Here is a 15,304-nt window from a genome sequence, read left to right on the forward strand (position 1 = left end):
ATTAATATTTTCTAAAGAATTTTTAATGGCAGAATCTAGAGGGTCTGTGTTGATGGCCAGTAGATTTAGCAGGGCCATTTCTGCATTCCTTACAGTAGTCTTCTTGGGACCTTTACTCTGGCATTCCTTACATTAGTCTTCTTGGGACCTCTACTATTTATTATGTATACTAGTGTGGCAAGTTCTGATGAACAATTTTCTTTTCCTAATTTCTTAGATTGACTTTCTTCACCGTGGATAAAATTTTAAACATCCTGGTTGAAATAATAACAGCCATTACATCATTATATATTCTACATATAAGATATTGATTATATCAAGACCGATTTGCTCTTAAAAGGGCCTTGTTAACGGAGGCAATTCTTGGAACGGTTGTTGTAAAGGAACTTACTGTCTATTTATTTGTAACAAGAGGAACATTTAACAAATCTCACTTTGTTGTTACAGTATGGTAGAATTGCAACAACCTCTTTAACCGTTATCGGAATGGAAATGTGTACAAAATCAATTAATATAAAGGGTATACCTTCTACATGGGAAAAATAGTGAATCATAAATGCAAAACAAGGGGTTAATACTTCCTTTCCCTTCCCACAGACATATGTATCTAGAACTTAATTAATTATGATAGCATCTACTTTACACACACTCATACATAATCACCAGCTTTAAGAGGCTACTCTGACTGGATCGCATGTTAGGGAAACCATCATCAGTTTACTATGAGAATCTCATTCTTTATGCAGAGGGGGGTTAGTTCAGTACTTTTCAGTGGAAAACCAAGGTTTTCTGCCTGTCCTCTTGCTTCTTAGTGTGTGACCCCTTATTTGTGATCAAAGTTCCAGGAGAAGCTGAAGGTTCAGTTTTGTTCCCACTCTTGACCATTTTTCAGAATTGTCCAGAACATGGCACAGTTCTGAATTGTCCATTAGACTGATGTTGTTCTTCGTTGGATATGACAGGAACTGCCTTGTTATGTGAAAGACCTCTATTAAAATACAATTAATGAAAAAGTGACAAAAGAGAGACCATCCATCGATCAAGTCATAACTGCTAATATTAGAAAACTGAAACCTACCACCACAAACCACTCCTATCTAAAAGAAGTAAATCTCTGGCAGAAGCAGACATCCACTCTGGAAAATAGAATTCTAGTAAAAGGATATACAAATGACCTACAACAGGTTTTGCATTGATTTACTCAAAAGTTACACAGAAAATAAAAAATAGTTAAAGCTTCAGACTCGTTCAGCAAAGTCCCACCCTCCTGAAAGGGGAGGATGGGAAGGAAAGATCTGTAGATTTGCTTGATCGCCATTCCCTGATCTGCGTTGGTCCTGATTGAGGCTGAGAATAGCTTCATTTCACATAACTAGAGACTTTACTACACCCAAGAGTGTTGCTTCATTGCCCATATCTGAACAATCTTGTTCTCGAGGCCAACAAACTGTATCACTTGTATACAGTAATACCCAGTACTTACGCGAGGTTAGGTTCCAGACCCCCTCGCATAAGGGGAAGTTTCGCGTAAGTTTGGCTAGGTCTCTAAAAATGCTAATAAATGCTTTGCTTTCTAGAGTTGAACACCGAATATGACCCTAATCATGCTCCCTAAGTATTTAGCTAACTTGTAAATGAAATTAAAGTTACTGTAAATTGATTTAAAAGTTAAATACATTACCCTTAAAAAAAAGAAATAACTTGTTGGCATAGTTACAGTGAAATAACTGGTTGGCGTAAAAATAGTTAAAGTAACTACTCTGTAACTATGTATCCATTTTTCATACTTATACTAACGTTACCCCTAATTCATGGATTCCATTTTATTTTTTCCCTCAGAGTAAAGAAGTTTTCTTTGCGTCACTAGGTTAAACTTCATATATCTGTTATAACGAAGGTACAAAATTCAATGAAATAAGGAAAACGTATGTACATACGTAATGTTTGAAGAGGGTGAAGGTAAAATTCAATCAATTCAAAAAATCAATGTACCAGTATGAGGTTACTATGAGAGAGAGAGAGAGAGGAGAGAGAAATATGTTACGTCATTGCGAGGTAAAACTCTGGAGGGTATCGTCTTTAACCCTGGATAGGAAAACTCATATTATCCTAGAATGGCATTATGTAAAAAGATCTGCGCTAAGATGTAATTTACTGTCATACCAGAAATGTTATTCTCTCTCTCTCTCTCGAAACAATTTATGAAAATATTTACATACAAAAATACCACTATTATACACAAAAAAATTGAGGGAATCCTTCCTAAAAACTTCTATTTATAATATATGACTGCCAGAAAAGGTGTGGACCCATAGAGGTCAAAATTCAAGAAAAGAGAAGAAAAAGGAAAAGTTTTTTGGCCCCCCCAAAAAATTTTCAAAATTTCACATTTTTTTGGTACCTAAATGAAATAGGAAGTGGCTAATTTTTTTTTATATAGAATAAACTCATATTATCCTAGAACAGAATTATATAAAAAAGATCTGCACTAAGAATGTAATTTACTGTCATGTCAGAAAATGATTTTCTCTCTCTCTCTCTCTCTCTCTCTCTCTCTCTCTCTCTCTCTCTCTCTCTTCTCTCCACAGTGTGTTGATGATTTATTGACATAAGCTGATGTAATCTGTCACCAGAAAAGGCACAGACCCACTACTTTACCACCCCATCTCTCCCCCTTCTTTGTCTCGTTATCATTTCAAGGTCATCTCCCTCACCTCCAACCCTTCGTTTACACAAACTTGAGCTTCTTGCCATAAGGTGTCAGCAAACCTCTAAATTATCATCACATCACTTTCTAATTCCATTAGAAGTAAGTTGATGGCATCCATGTCCAGAGAATACTGCCTGCTAGCCATTGTTGATGAGAAATGCAAAAACTGAGAAATTGGCATTCGATGGAAAATTGTACAGGAATGGCAATATAAGAACATCTCGGTCACAACCAATGGCATGCATAATGTACGCACACCATCTACCTACAGTTTCCAACAAATAACAAAAACTATCCAGAGTCAACAGTGTTTAGACAGGAAATCACTACTTTGATAACTTTGCCTTTGTATCCCACACATGTTTTTAAAACAAACAATTACTCAGAAAAGGGAAAGGACAAAGGCAAGGCAAACACAGTTTTTTTGACATGATTGTAGTGTGTTCTGCTAGCCTCTTGTAAGTCGATCACACCCAGATTCGAGATAGACGATGATTTATGGGAAAAAACATGTTTTTGAAACACTCCTCTGGTCATGCTCGACCCGTCCACACCTATTCAGGGTTAAAAAGTGCAAATAGGACTCCATCTTCTGAAAGTATGTGCTGTAATTACATAACATAGTACATACAAGATTGTACCAGCAATTTCCCCCCCAGGTTAAGATAGTCATTTTCACTGAACGACAACTCTGTATGTGTGTCTATATGTTTTACTGGTTGATCATGAAGGTCTTACATAGTGACAAAACACTGAATTACATGCTGCCTTTACATATATTTTCAAAAAATATAAATAGCATACACAGAATCTCCATACTGATTTTGCACTTACAAGCATGAAAACTTATACCAATTGTAGTATACAGGCAGCCCCCGGTTTACGACAGGGGTTCTGTTCCTGAGAGGCATCATAAGTCGGAACATTCATCAAAAATCATAAAAAATCCTAGGAAAACCTTATTTTTAAATGTGTTTGGGTGTATTAAAATCCATGTAAACTGCATTTGTATTGTATTTTTTCATAAAAAAACTTCAAAATTTGAACAGATCGATGTTGTAACCCTGGAACATGCTTCGTAAACTTGGAATAATTTCTGATTAATATAATTGAAAAGCATTGTGACCTCGGAACGTCGGAAGCTGTTGTAATGTGAATATCAGGTCTAATCTATTAACAGAAATATGTGTAGGTTCCTCAATTAGCTAGACAAAAATCGGAGGATACACAGCTCAAAAGCAGACTACCATGTTCTGTTGAGTTTGAATTTAGCCACTCGGTGTGTTTTACATTACATTCTCCACAAATAATGAATGAAGCTTTTGAATCCTGTGAATAAGCCATACTAATCCTTTCCAAGAGACAGTCATTCATAGAAAATCTTTGGTATTGGGATAACAGTAAACAGCAAAAATGTAAACATTGTTTTACAAAAAAGTTCAAGGCAACTTCACACCAAATTTTTCTGACTATGAATATGTTGTCCAGACTTAATGTAAACGTACAGCCATGCCTTGCGCATGTGGGATGTTATGATAAATGAAATCAAGGATTAAAAACTAGATTGACTTGTTACTACTTACAAGTCTCTCAGATAAAAATACCAAATTGTAGTTACAGGAACAACTTTGGAGATGATGAACATTTGGCTCTAGCCCAAAATATTTTGGCAAAGTACTTTTTTGAAATTTTTGTTTACTGTAATGTGTAACAAGCCCAGTGTTCAGCACAATGTCTCCTGAAAGAATCAAAATGAACAACAAAATTAGTAGCAAAACAAATATACTCATAACAGTAACATTGTAAAAATCAGCTGAAAAATAAACAACTACAACAACAACATTATTTACATAAATTCTGTTGAATGTATATAAACCAGTCCCCATATGTTCATTGATAAAAAGTTGCCGGAAGCAACTGGTTGAAAAGATGGGGCTGGCACACCTTGTAAGGCAAATAAGAAATCTGCCAGGTTTGCTGGAACAACCGGGGAGAACAGGCAGGATGAATTTAGATATTATTATAAAAAGCAAAGATTGGTAAAGACGAGGCACTTTTCTAATAATCCGCCAAGCAACTTTTGCTTTCACATTAACCTGTTACACACTAGAAAAAAAAGTAAAAAAGAAAGGATGCATGTCTTTTTGTACCCTCAGGCAAGGGAACTCAAACCCAAGAACATGGAAGGCCTTGGTACAATGGCCATGCCACAGTCCAAGGTTGGAGAACAAGGTTGTCCCACAGCTAAAGGTTCCTTCTACCTGCTTCTACCCTAACTTTTGTAGGCATGGTTGTCATACCCTGAAGTGAATGTTGCTAAGAAAGCCACATTAACCCACTACTCCATTTTAAGAACCTTGTAGAACACGAAAAGGAAGAGATGTTACTTTGCCCAGTGAGCCTTGAGAGCCTACCTCAAAGGTACAACCCCTCACGGACCAGTCTGTTGGAAACTTTTAATAAGTGTAGGTTGGGAGAAAAATTTTGAGGAATGCCATTTTTCTGAGAGAAGTGATTGTGAGAGCTCTGGGCATTTGGGGGGTTTTGGGGACAGGGCCTTTAGGTTGGTTTTTAAGCAAACCCCATTCAGTCATTCAGGTCCTCCGGGCAGGTGCCAGGAGAGGCAGACGATGTTCACCTCTTCTACCTCAAGGATTTAGCGCACAAGTCCTTCGATAACTTCACCTTGTGTCCAGTAGTTGCAGCACAGCAGGTTACATGAGGATATTTGGTAGTTCTGTCAGGAAGGGGATCCAGTAGTGGTGGCACAGCAGGTTATATGAGGACGTGAGGACGTAGAGTCCTACAGAAACTGTGTCAGGAAGGGGAAGGTGACATCGCGGACATCTTATAAGACTTGGTGACTATATTTTATTGTGAAACCTAGAATGTTCATGACTGAGTAGTCAGTAAGTGATACCAGTTTTAATGATCGCTACATGACTCGAAATGAAAATTCCTTTCAACATGAGACTGGCATTAGGTCGCCATTTTATTCTGACCTGCTCGTTCCCTCCTGAAAAATGTAATCCAACACTTAAAAATGGCCTTGAATGGAAGGACAAGAGATCACAACAAAAAACAACTACGGCAGAAGGCCGATATTACTGAAAAAGGAGGAATTTACATAAACACTGGACTTTAAGTTTTTTTAAAATTAAAACTACGTATTTTTTTTACATTAAGTTAAGTAGTCCCAGGAACTAATAAGGTGGTTGATTGTCGATCCACTGGAAACACGTGGCTGGGAAATGAGCCAGACACGGATATCAGAATTCTGTGCAAACGGGTTATTCTAATGCAAGAGTTATTCCAAAGGGTTCCCAGTTTCTTCCACAATCAGGCACAGTGTTTGACTGCAAAGAGATTGCATTCTAGCTTCAGTACTAAGGCGAGGAGCACATGGGGAATGTTACTACTTTCTCTCAATCTAAAAATTTACAAACCACTCAAGGGGCATGGAATTAACTAGGGGATATTTATTAGCTTCACAAGGGAATTAATCATAGCATTGAACCAAAATTGGGGGGAGTGAGAAGCTGAACAGAGAAGGGGGGAAAGTTGCCTTGGAAGAATGGTGAAATAAAGAAAAAAAATTTCCCTGGCTGAACTGAAATTTATGCTTCACAGTACCTGGAAGTCCTGGGCTTGGTAGTCTTGTCTGCTGATATTCCTGTGCACTATTGTGCACTATGGAGGTATAAAAATACTTGGGATCCCCCCAGAGGAGGCAGGGGGAGCAGAATGGGTGAAGTGGAGTCTGCAGGGCTTGAGAAAGTCTGAGGAAGTCCTGCTTCCCGCGGTTCTGAGACCGAGCTGCTGTGGCCCCATTCTTTTTTAAAATCTTGCCTGGGTAGGCTCCGTCCTACACCAAGGTTCCCTGTGGGGGGCAAATTCACAGCCAATGAGAGCAGAGAGGGTTTTTTTCAAGAGAATGGAGGCTTTCAGTTCACATATATATAGGCAAGGATGAACGAGTCTTTGTTATAAAGAGGTCTTAACTTTCCTTGGTTCTGGCGTAAAATCCTGAACAATTGTATATAAATATATTTGTTCAAATATAGACATTCTATGTACAATCTAAATTTTGTTGAGGAGGCTCCCCTCCCACATAAAGATATATAACTGCTCTATATTACAATCCTTTCCAAGAATTGTACCTAGAATAAAATGACTTTCTCTGGCATGCCCCCAAGACAGGAACTTGTCTCAAATTCCCAAGTCTGGGATAGAAAATTCTTCATTACATTACATTACATTCTTCAATCATTACATTAATTTAGTACACATATTAAGTACTAATTAAATCAATACCTAGTCTTTTAAATCGGTAACAATTAGCACTGAATCTGTTGAATGCTCTAAACTTTTTTTCAGTTACTTTTCAGTACTGCTTATGAAAATTGAGCACAGTATTTTTAGATTATCAAACGATGTAGCTATGCTTTATGGTAACTTTCATAAAAGTTGTTCATTTAGATGTTCTAACATTTAACCTTGACAGGGACAGTCAATAAAATATTTGCAAAGATGCAAGAGTCGATTTGGTATATTGTCATTTTGGAATCTTGTAACAAAAATGATAAAATATGTATGTAATATTTGTTAAGGAGTTTCTTTAATTTTTTTATAGCTGGAGAATACCAAGATTGGCAAGGAGACATATAAAGATATGATCACCCACCACTTCATTCCCTGTGTCTTGAAATTCACCTCTGCAGTTGGTGATGATTCACTCTGGAAAGAACTAAACCGAGCAATTCTGTTGAAACTTCGAAATGATGATGATGATCCTCTTGTAAGTGATAGTTTTAACATTATGATGACTCTGGCCATCTTGTTTGATATATCAGACAAATCCACTCGGTTACACAATATTATAAATAATATTTGAATTGAAATTTTGTGCTAATACTAATGCTGAATTTTTTTTATTTACCTCATCTTCACAGTCACATGTAGATATAGAACATTAATTCACATGTAGATATAGAACATTCATTTTACCAACTGAGTTTTACATTGCTAATGTATAATTTTAATTTCAGGTGATCTTAGCAGCACTGGAAACTTTTGAAGCCCTAATTGATGCCTTTGGTGAAGATTACTTACAGCCTCTTCTTGCTGACATAATGCCATACATAACAGAAGTATTTGAAACAGTAGATCCTGAAATAGAAGCTGCCACAAAGAAATTTACACAAAAATGGAAGCCATATTAGGCGATTCGTTCAGGTCTTATCTTGACAGATAATGATGTACAAACTAATATAAGAAAATCTAAATAAATAAAAACTTGAACTGCACCAGCATTTATTTTCCTTTGGTGTTTACAAAAGGATTAATTTCAAAAAATGTAACTTCATCTAAACGTATATGTTGCAGTTTGATACAGACATTCGCTTCATACTCATTTTGGCTTCCAAAAATTCTTCCTTTCTTCAGATTTTTGCATAAACTTGCTATCACATTTTGTGATGCTCTTCTTCTGTCATACTACCATCACCTATTTCTTTTACTGTAAAAGTCAACTGTTTCCTTCTACCACCATTCATTTTATGTTCATTACTTCACCACTTTTGTTTCTTTTTAATCTCAACTTTAAATATTTTCTTTTCTTTCTACTCAACTCCTAGAGCTAATATCTTGTCCATAACTTTTCTTTAAATTTCATGCATTGATATATTAATTACAGTGCCCACAATATGACAAGTTTTTAAAGTAAATTGTATTTTTCCCAACTAAACAAACCTATTTGGAAAGAGACCCTTAAATTACGGAGTAGTTCTCTTCCTCCAATATAGGCAGCAATAAAGAAAAATCTTAGGAGAGGCTCCCTTTACATGAACTACATTAAAAGCCTTGAACATACACAAGCCACTGAATGAAATACAACTCAAATGAAGGCACTATTTCCATGAAATGATATGTTAATCCCTCCTTACAGAAAGCAATTAACCTATTCAAAAAAATGAAACTTTGACCACATACATTTGTTGTATATCAGACACCTGATTCATCAATGAACAGAAGCACTAGCAATGCCCTCCCACCATAAAAAAGGAAGGATAAGTCAGCTATAGAAAATATGCCAGAGATGCCAGGCCAAAGACTACCTTACTTGATGACAGAACAGCAGCAATTGATTGCACTGAATGAACTTCTGATAAGCTTCCACCAAGGGTTAAAAACTCCTCCAATCACTGCCGACAAAACCACTTGCTCCAGCTCAAAAGATAGACCGATTCAGTTGAAACCTGTTGGCTCAACCAAATGTTCTAAATTCTGAGGAAAATCTCGCTATAATGAGAACATTCCAGGAAATGGAAAAAACAATATAGTATATAACCAACTGTTTACTGATAGAAACTCCCATAACTGGAAAAAGAGGAAAAATCCCTAAAACAATGTTGAGACTACTAATGGCAACCACCTCCCTACTGATAAGGAAGCCAAAACGATAACGCATGCCGAGGTTCTCTATGGGCAGGAGACAAATGCACAGGTGACAGGAGCACGTGACAAGAGTGCACTAGACACACACGTGATAGAAGTTCAGGCAGTAGGTACACTGGTGAAAGAGTGCAAGCCACAGGCATACAAGCAATAGGTGCACAAGCCATAGCTGCGCAACGATAGGCAAAAGCCATAAGCACACGAGTTTGGTATACAAGCCACAGGCACGCACACGAGATGCATACAAGCCATAGAAGAACACACGATAGGCGCACAAGCCATAGAAGCACATGTGATAGGCACACAACATAAGTATGAATGTGATAGGTGCACATGCAAGGTATACAAACCATAGATACACAAGATCGGTTAACATGCGACAGGCACCCAAGCCATAGGCATACAAGCGATGGTCGTATAGGTAACCGATACACGCATACACAAGAATGTGCACAAATTCACACTGGATTGCATGTAAGGGACATTTATCACCCTGCCCAACAAAAAGCCACAATACACTGGAAAGCTGAAGAGTCTAGGATTCTCATTAGAACCTAACTGATACTTATACAGTGGTCCCCCCGTATTCGCGGGGGATGCGTACCAGACCCCCCGTGAATAGTTAGAACCCGCAAATGTTTGAAACCTCTATAAAAACGCTAAAAACAGCCCATTTTGTTAGTTAAAACAAAAGAAAAATCACTAAAAATTTTCATACTTGGTTTTTTTAATAGTTTTATCACAAAAAGTGCATTTTATGATGAAATTGATAAAAAAAAAAAAGGAATTTGTGGATATTTCTCATACAAAAATACCGCGAATGCGCGAATAATGCGAGGAAACGTTCCCAAGAGAAATCCGCGAATCCGGAGAACGCGAATACTGGGGCCCCACTGTACATACTACCCATAATCTGCAAATGTTTCTTAGCTACAGTGGAACTGAAGCCAAACTGATCAAAGCAAAATGTAACTTTTCTTGACAGGTCAGCTTAAACTCACTAAATACTACCAGAATGAGACGAAGCATCGCAGCTACCAAGCCAATGTGATACAGTAAAATTAAAGAGGGAAAGAACTTTGGAAGGCTCCTCTTATTCCAACCCAAGCGATCCCATCAAAGAATGAATTCTGGTGCTAAAATTAGCACCACTAATGCTGGACCTCGTGCTCACTACCAGAACAAACAGAGGAAGGGGACAATGGGCACATATTTGCACCAATTTTTCGTGACCAGTTCCCTGTCACTCTCCAAGCCACGTCCTGTCCTACTCCCCTATAAGAAAAGTGGGGGTGATGACCCTTCCTCCAACGCAGGAAACAACCTGAGTTTACAGAGACTCTTGGGAGGGTAGCACAGAAAAACTAATGATGATAACAATAATGACATGTGAAACTTGGCCAAGTGAACATAAAAAATTACTCCAGCCTATCAATTCTAATGCCTTGTAACAATGGGAACCTCATTTGAAGTAGTAGTAGATCGAAAAGCCGCAGCAGAACCCCTAACCAGTTACTAAATGGGGAAGCAGACAGGACATGAACCCCTTTAACCCTTAAACGCCTAAGCGGTATTTCAGAAATCTTCTCCCGTATGCCGGCGGGGTTTGGGAGTGAGCGCCGAAGCGGAAAAAAAGTTTTTTTCCAAAAAATCCCAGCACGCTTAGTTTTCAAGATTAAGATTTCATTTATGGCTCTTTTTTTTGTCACTGCCTGAAGTTTAGTATGCAACCATCAGAAATGAAATAAAATATCATTATCATATATAAATATTGGAATATATGACAGCACGAAAAAAATTTCATAATATAATTGTATACAAATCGCGCTGTGAGCAAAACGGTTAAAGCTAACGAGTTAATTTTTTTCGTTGTATTGTACACTAAATTGCGATCATTTTGTATGTAACTCATTGTAAAAACGATCAAAGCAACACAGAAAAATTTATCACAAAATGATGCATTAATTCGTAACGCGCGGACGTTAAAAAGTTTTTTTTCAAAAATTCACCATAAATCGAAATATTGTGCTAAAGACTTCCAATTTGTTTCAAAATTAAGAAAAATGATTGAATATTGCTAGACTGTAAGAGTTTTAGCTTACAATTGCATTTATCGACCATTTCGGTCGAGTTAAAGTTGACCAAATGTCAAATTTTTTTTATTTATAGTTATATGCAAGTATTTCGAAAGTGATAAGAGGTGCGACCATGAATTATTTTTTTTGTATTCTACATAATATTGCGCACATTTTCATATATAAAACTCTATGTAACGGCTAATATGAAACGGAGCAAATATTACGACAATGTGACGTAAGCATTTCGGAGATTCCGTGCTCGTAGGGAAGGAAAAAGTTTTTTTTTTTTTTAATTCACCATAAATCGAAATATTGTGCTAGAGATTTCCAATTTATTTCCAAATGAAGATAAATGATTGAATATTACTAGACTGTAAGAGTTTTAGCTTACAATTGCGTTTTTCGACCATTTCGGTAGAGTCAAAGTTGACCGAACGTCGATTTTTTTCTATTTATCGCGATTTATATGCAAATATTTCGAAAATGATAAAAAGCTACGTCCATGAAAATATTTTCTGTTGTATTCTACATGACATTGCCCACATTCTCATATATAGAACTTTATGTAAACTGCTAATATGAAATGGTGCAAATATTACGATAATGTGACGTAAGCATTTTGGAGATACCGCGCTCGGAGGGAAGGAAAATTTTTTTTCAAAAATTCATCATAACTCGGAATATTGTGCTAGAGACCTCCAATTTGTTTCAAAATGAAGATAAATGATTGATTATTACTAGACTGTAAGAGTTTTAGCTTACAATTGCGTTTTTCGACCATTTCGGTCGAGTCAAAGTTGACCAAACGTCGATTTTTTTCTATTTATCGTGATTTATATGCAAATATTTCGAAAATTATAGAAGCTACGACAATAAATTATTTTTAGTTGTATTCTACATGAAATTGCGCAAATTTTCATATGTATAACTATGTAACGGCTAATATGAGACGGTGCAAATATTTTGACAATGTGACGTAAGCATTTCGGAGATTTGCGGCGGATATTCCGCACGCGGAGGGAAGGAAAAAGTTTTTTTTCATAAATTCACCATAAATCGAAATACTGTGCTAGAGACTTCCAATTTGTTTCAAAATTAAGATAAATGATTGAATATTACTAGACTTTAAGAGTTTTTAGCTTACAATTGCGTTTTATGACCATTCCGGTCGAGTCAATGTTGACCAAAGTCGATTTTTTTCTATTTATCGCGATTTATATGCAAATATTTCGAAAATGATAAAAGATGCGACCATGAATTATTTTTTGTTGTATTCTAAATGAAATTGCGCACATTCTCATATATACAATTCTATAGAACGGCTAATATGAAATGGTTCAAATATTACGACAATGTGACGTAAGCATTCGGAGATTTGCGGCGGGAGATACCGCGCGTAGGGAAGAAAAAAAGTTTTTTTCAAAAATTCACCATAAATCGAGATATTGTGCTAGAGACTTCCAATTTCTTTCAAAATGAAGATAAATAATTGAATATTACTAAACTGTAAGAGTTTTAGCTTACAATTGCGTTTTTCGACCATTTCGGTAGAGTCAAAGTTGACCGAACGTCGTTTTTATTCTATTTATCGAGATTTATATGCAAATATTTCAAAAATGATAAAAGCTACTTCCATGAAATATTTTTAGTTGTATTCTAAAATAAATTGCGCAACATTTTCATATATAGAACTCTATGTAACTGCTAATATGAAGCGGGTGCAAATATTACGATAATGTGACGTAAGCATTTCGGAGATACCGCGCGCGTAGGGAAGGAAAGTTTTTTTTTTTTTAATTCACCATAACTCGGAATATTGTGCAAGAGACTTCCAATTTGTTTCAAAATTAAGATAAATGATTGAATATTACTAGACTGTAAGAGTTTTAGCTTACAATTGCGTTTTTTTACCATTTCGGTCGAGTCAAAGTTGACCGAACGTCGATTTTTTCTATTTATCGTGATTAATATGCAAATATTTCGAAAATGATAAAATCTACGACCATTGAATTATTTTTTTGTTGTATTCCATGAAATTGCACACATTTTCATATATAAATTTCTATATAACAGCTAATATGAAAGGTGCAAATATTACGACAATGTGACGTAAGCATTTCGGAGATATGCGGCGGAGATTCCGCGTACAGACGGAAGGAAAGTTTTTTTCAAAAATTCAATATAAATCGAAATACTGTGCTAGAGACTTTCAATTTGTTTCAAAATGAAGGTAAATGATTGAATATTATTAGAATGTTAGATTTTTTGCTTACCCAAAAATACCAATATATATATATGTAAGTGTTTACATAATAAAAATATGGAATGTTAGTCCATATATATAAAAGACTATAACTAAAGAGGTCAACCAGATTGCTTGCAGGAAGTGATCAGACTAGAGACGCTAAAGATGACGTATAACAATAAGTATGTAGGCTAAGTTGATCATGCCGTCACCTGTAGTCATTCAGTTGTTTATAAACATTAGTCCAAGCTCCCTGCTTGAGACAACTACCGCCTACGTGATCTGTAGCGTGTCTCCATTTGATTGTGTTGTTCGTATGAAAACTATGTCATTTGTAAGTATGTTCATATGTTCGAACTACTGTCTGTTCCCTCATAACTTGTAACAGAGATGGTAGACAGGCAGAACAGAGTTAGTGATCGTCATTAGAAGACCTGTACCTCTTTACCTAAGCTTTATCATGTAGAGGAATAGGATTAGCCATTATCATTGGCAGAAGCGATCAAGCTATCGTTATTAGAAGACTTGTACAATCATATCTGATCTTCACCATGTAAAACTTCAGAAGAATATATAATTTTTTATACTTAGTGTTTTCTACAAGAACCTCACCGAACCATGAGTTTAACACATCGTCGTAAAGATAATACCGACTTCGTAAGTGATCTACAAAACCCCAGACACTCCATTGAAGATGGAAGTGCAATACCAACCGACTTCGCGTAAGTTTATCGCTAGTCTAACATTACCTCATACATTGGTATATGGATTCATATATATGATTAATATATGTGCACTTTAAATAGATTCCTACTGCGTACACGCAAAAATATATTTAGATTCTGTTATTTATGATCATTTATATAAGAGATTCCTATTGCGTACACGCAAAGATATATTTCGACTCTGTTATTTATGATCAATTATATATAGATTCCTAGTGCGTACACGCAAAAAATATATTTCGATTCTGTTATTTATGATCATTTATATAATAGAATCTAAATATATTTTTGCGTGTACGCAGTAGGAATCTATTTAAAGTGCACATATATTAATCATAATTATATGAATCCATATACCAATGTATAAACAAATCAGGTAGCCTATAATCAATCCGTTACCTTTTTCTTACCAATATCTGCAGTTATATGTGTTAGTATATGGATTAATGAATCAGATATATAACAGTTAGCAATAAAAATCAACGAATCAATCAGCATAAAACATTAATAATTTTATCAATTCATATATGATATTTTTTATCAGTTAAAATATTATTTTTTTCACTTCATCTCATTAAGATACATATGCTACAGAAAATACTAATGTACTCTGATAATTGCATAGAATGAAGATTAACATGATAAAAATCATATTTTAACTGATAAAAAATATCATATATGAATTGATAAAATTATTTAATGTTTATGCTGATTGATTCGTTGTTTTATATGCTAACTGTTATATATCTGATTCATTAATCCATATACTAACACATATAACTGCAGATATTGGTAAGCAAAAAAAGGTAAGAACGGATTGATTATAGGCTACCTGATTTGTTTATACATTGGTATATGGATTCATATAATTATGATTAATATATGTGCACTTTAATTAAATAGATTCCTACTGCGTACACGCAAAAATATATTTAGATTCTATTATATAAATGATCATAAATAACAGATCGAAATATATTTTTTGAGTGTACGCACTAGGAATCTATATATAATTGATCATATAACAGAGTCGAAATATATCTTTGCGTGTACGCAATAGGAATCTCTTATATAAATGATCATAAATAAC

General features: G+C 35.5%; 2 protein-coding genes across 2 annotated transcripts in view; one reads left to right on the forward strand and one right to left on the reverse strand.

The window, feature by feature from the left end:
- LOC135207214 (HEAT repeat-containing protein 1-like) overlaps positions 1 to 15,304 on the reverse strand; it is a 333,967-nt gene that overhangs the window by 100,001 nt on the left and 218,662 nt on the right. The window lies entirely within an intron of this gene.
- LOC135207094 (HEAT repeat-containing protein 1-like) lies at positions 7,348 to 8,010 on the forward strand. Its single transcript, XM_064238699.1, has 2 exons — positions 7,348 to 7,508; positions 7,759 to 8,010. Exons 1-2 carry the CDS (start codon positions 7,383 to 7,385, stop codon positions 7,930 to 7,932), a joined length of 300 nt encoding a protein of 99 aa, XP_064094769.1. The 5' UTR covers positions 7,348 to 7,382; the 3' UTR covers positions 7,933 to 8,010.

The sequence above is a fragment of the Macrobrachium nipponense genome, chromosome 32 (genome assembly GCF_015104395.2).
Source record: "Macrobrachium nipponense isolate FS-2020 chromosome 32, ASM1510439v2, whole genome shotgun sequence".
Lineage (NCBI taxonomy): Eukaryota > Metazoa > Arthropoda > Malacostraca > Decapoda > Palaemonidae > Macrobrachium > Macrobrachium nipponense.

What these genes read in the sequence shown, in the direction of transcription:
- LOC135207094 (XM_064238699.1), top strand. Translation starts at nt 7,383, where the DNA reads ATGATCACCCACCACTTCATTCCCTGTGTCTTGAAATTCACCTCTGCA. An exon ending in ATGATGATGATGATCCTCTT is followed by an intron (nt 7,509 to 7,758) that starts GTAAGTGATAGT and finishes TTTTAATTTCAG; the next exon opens with GTGATCTTAGCAGCACTGGA.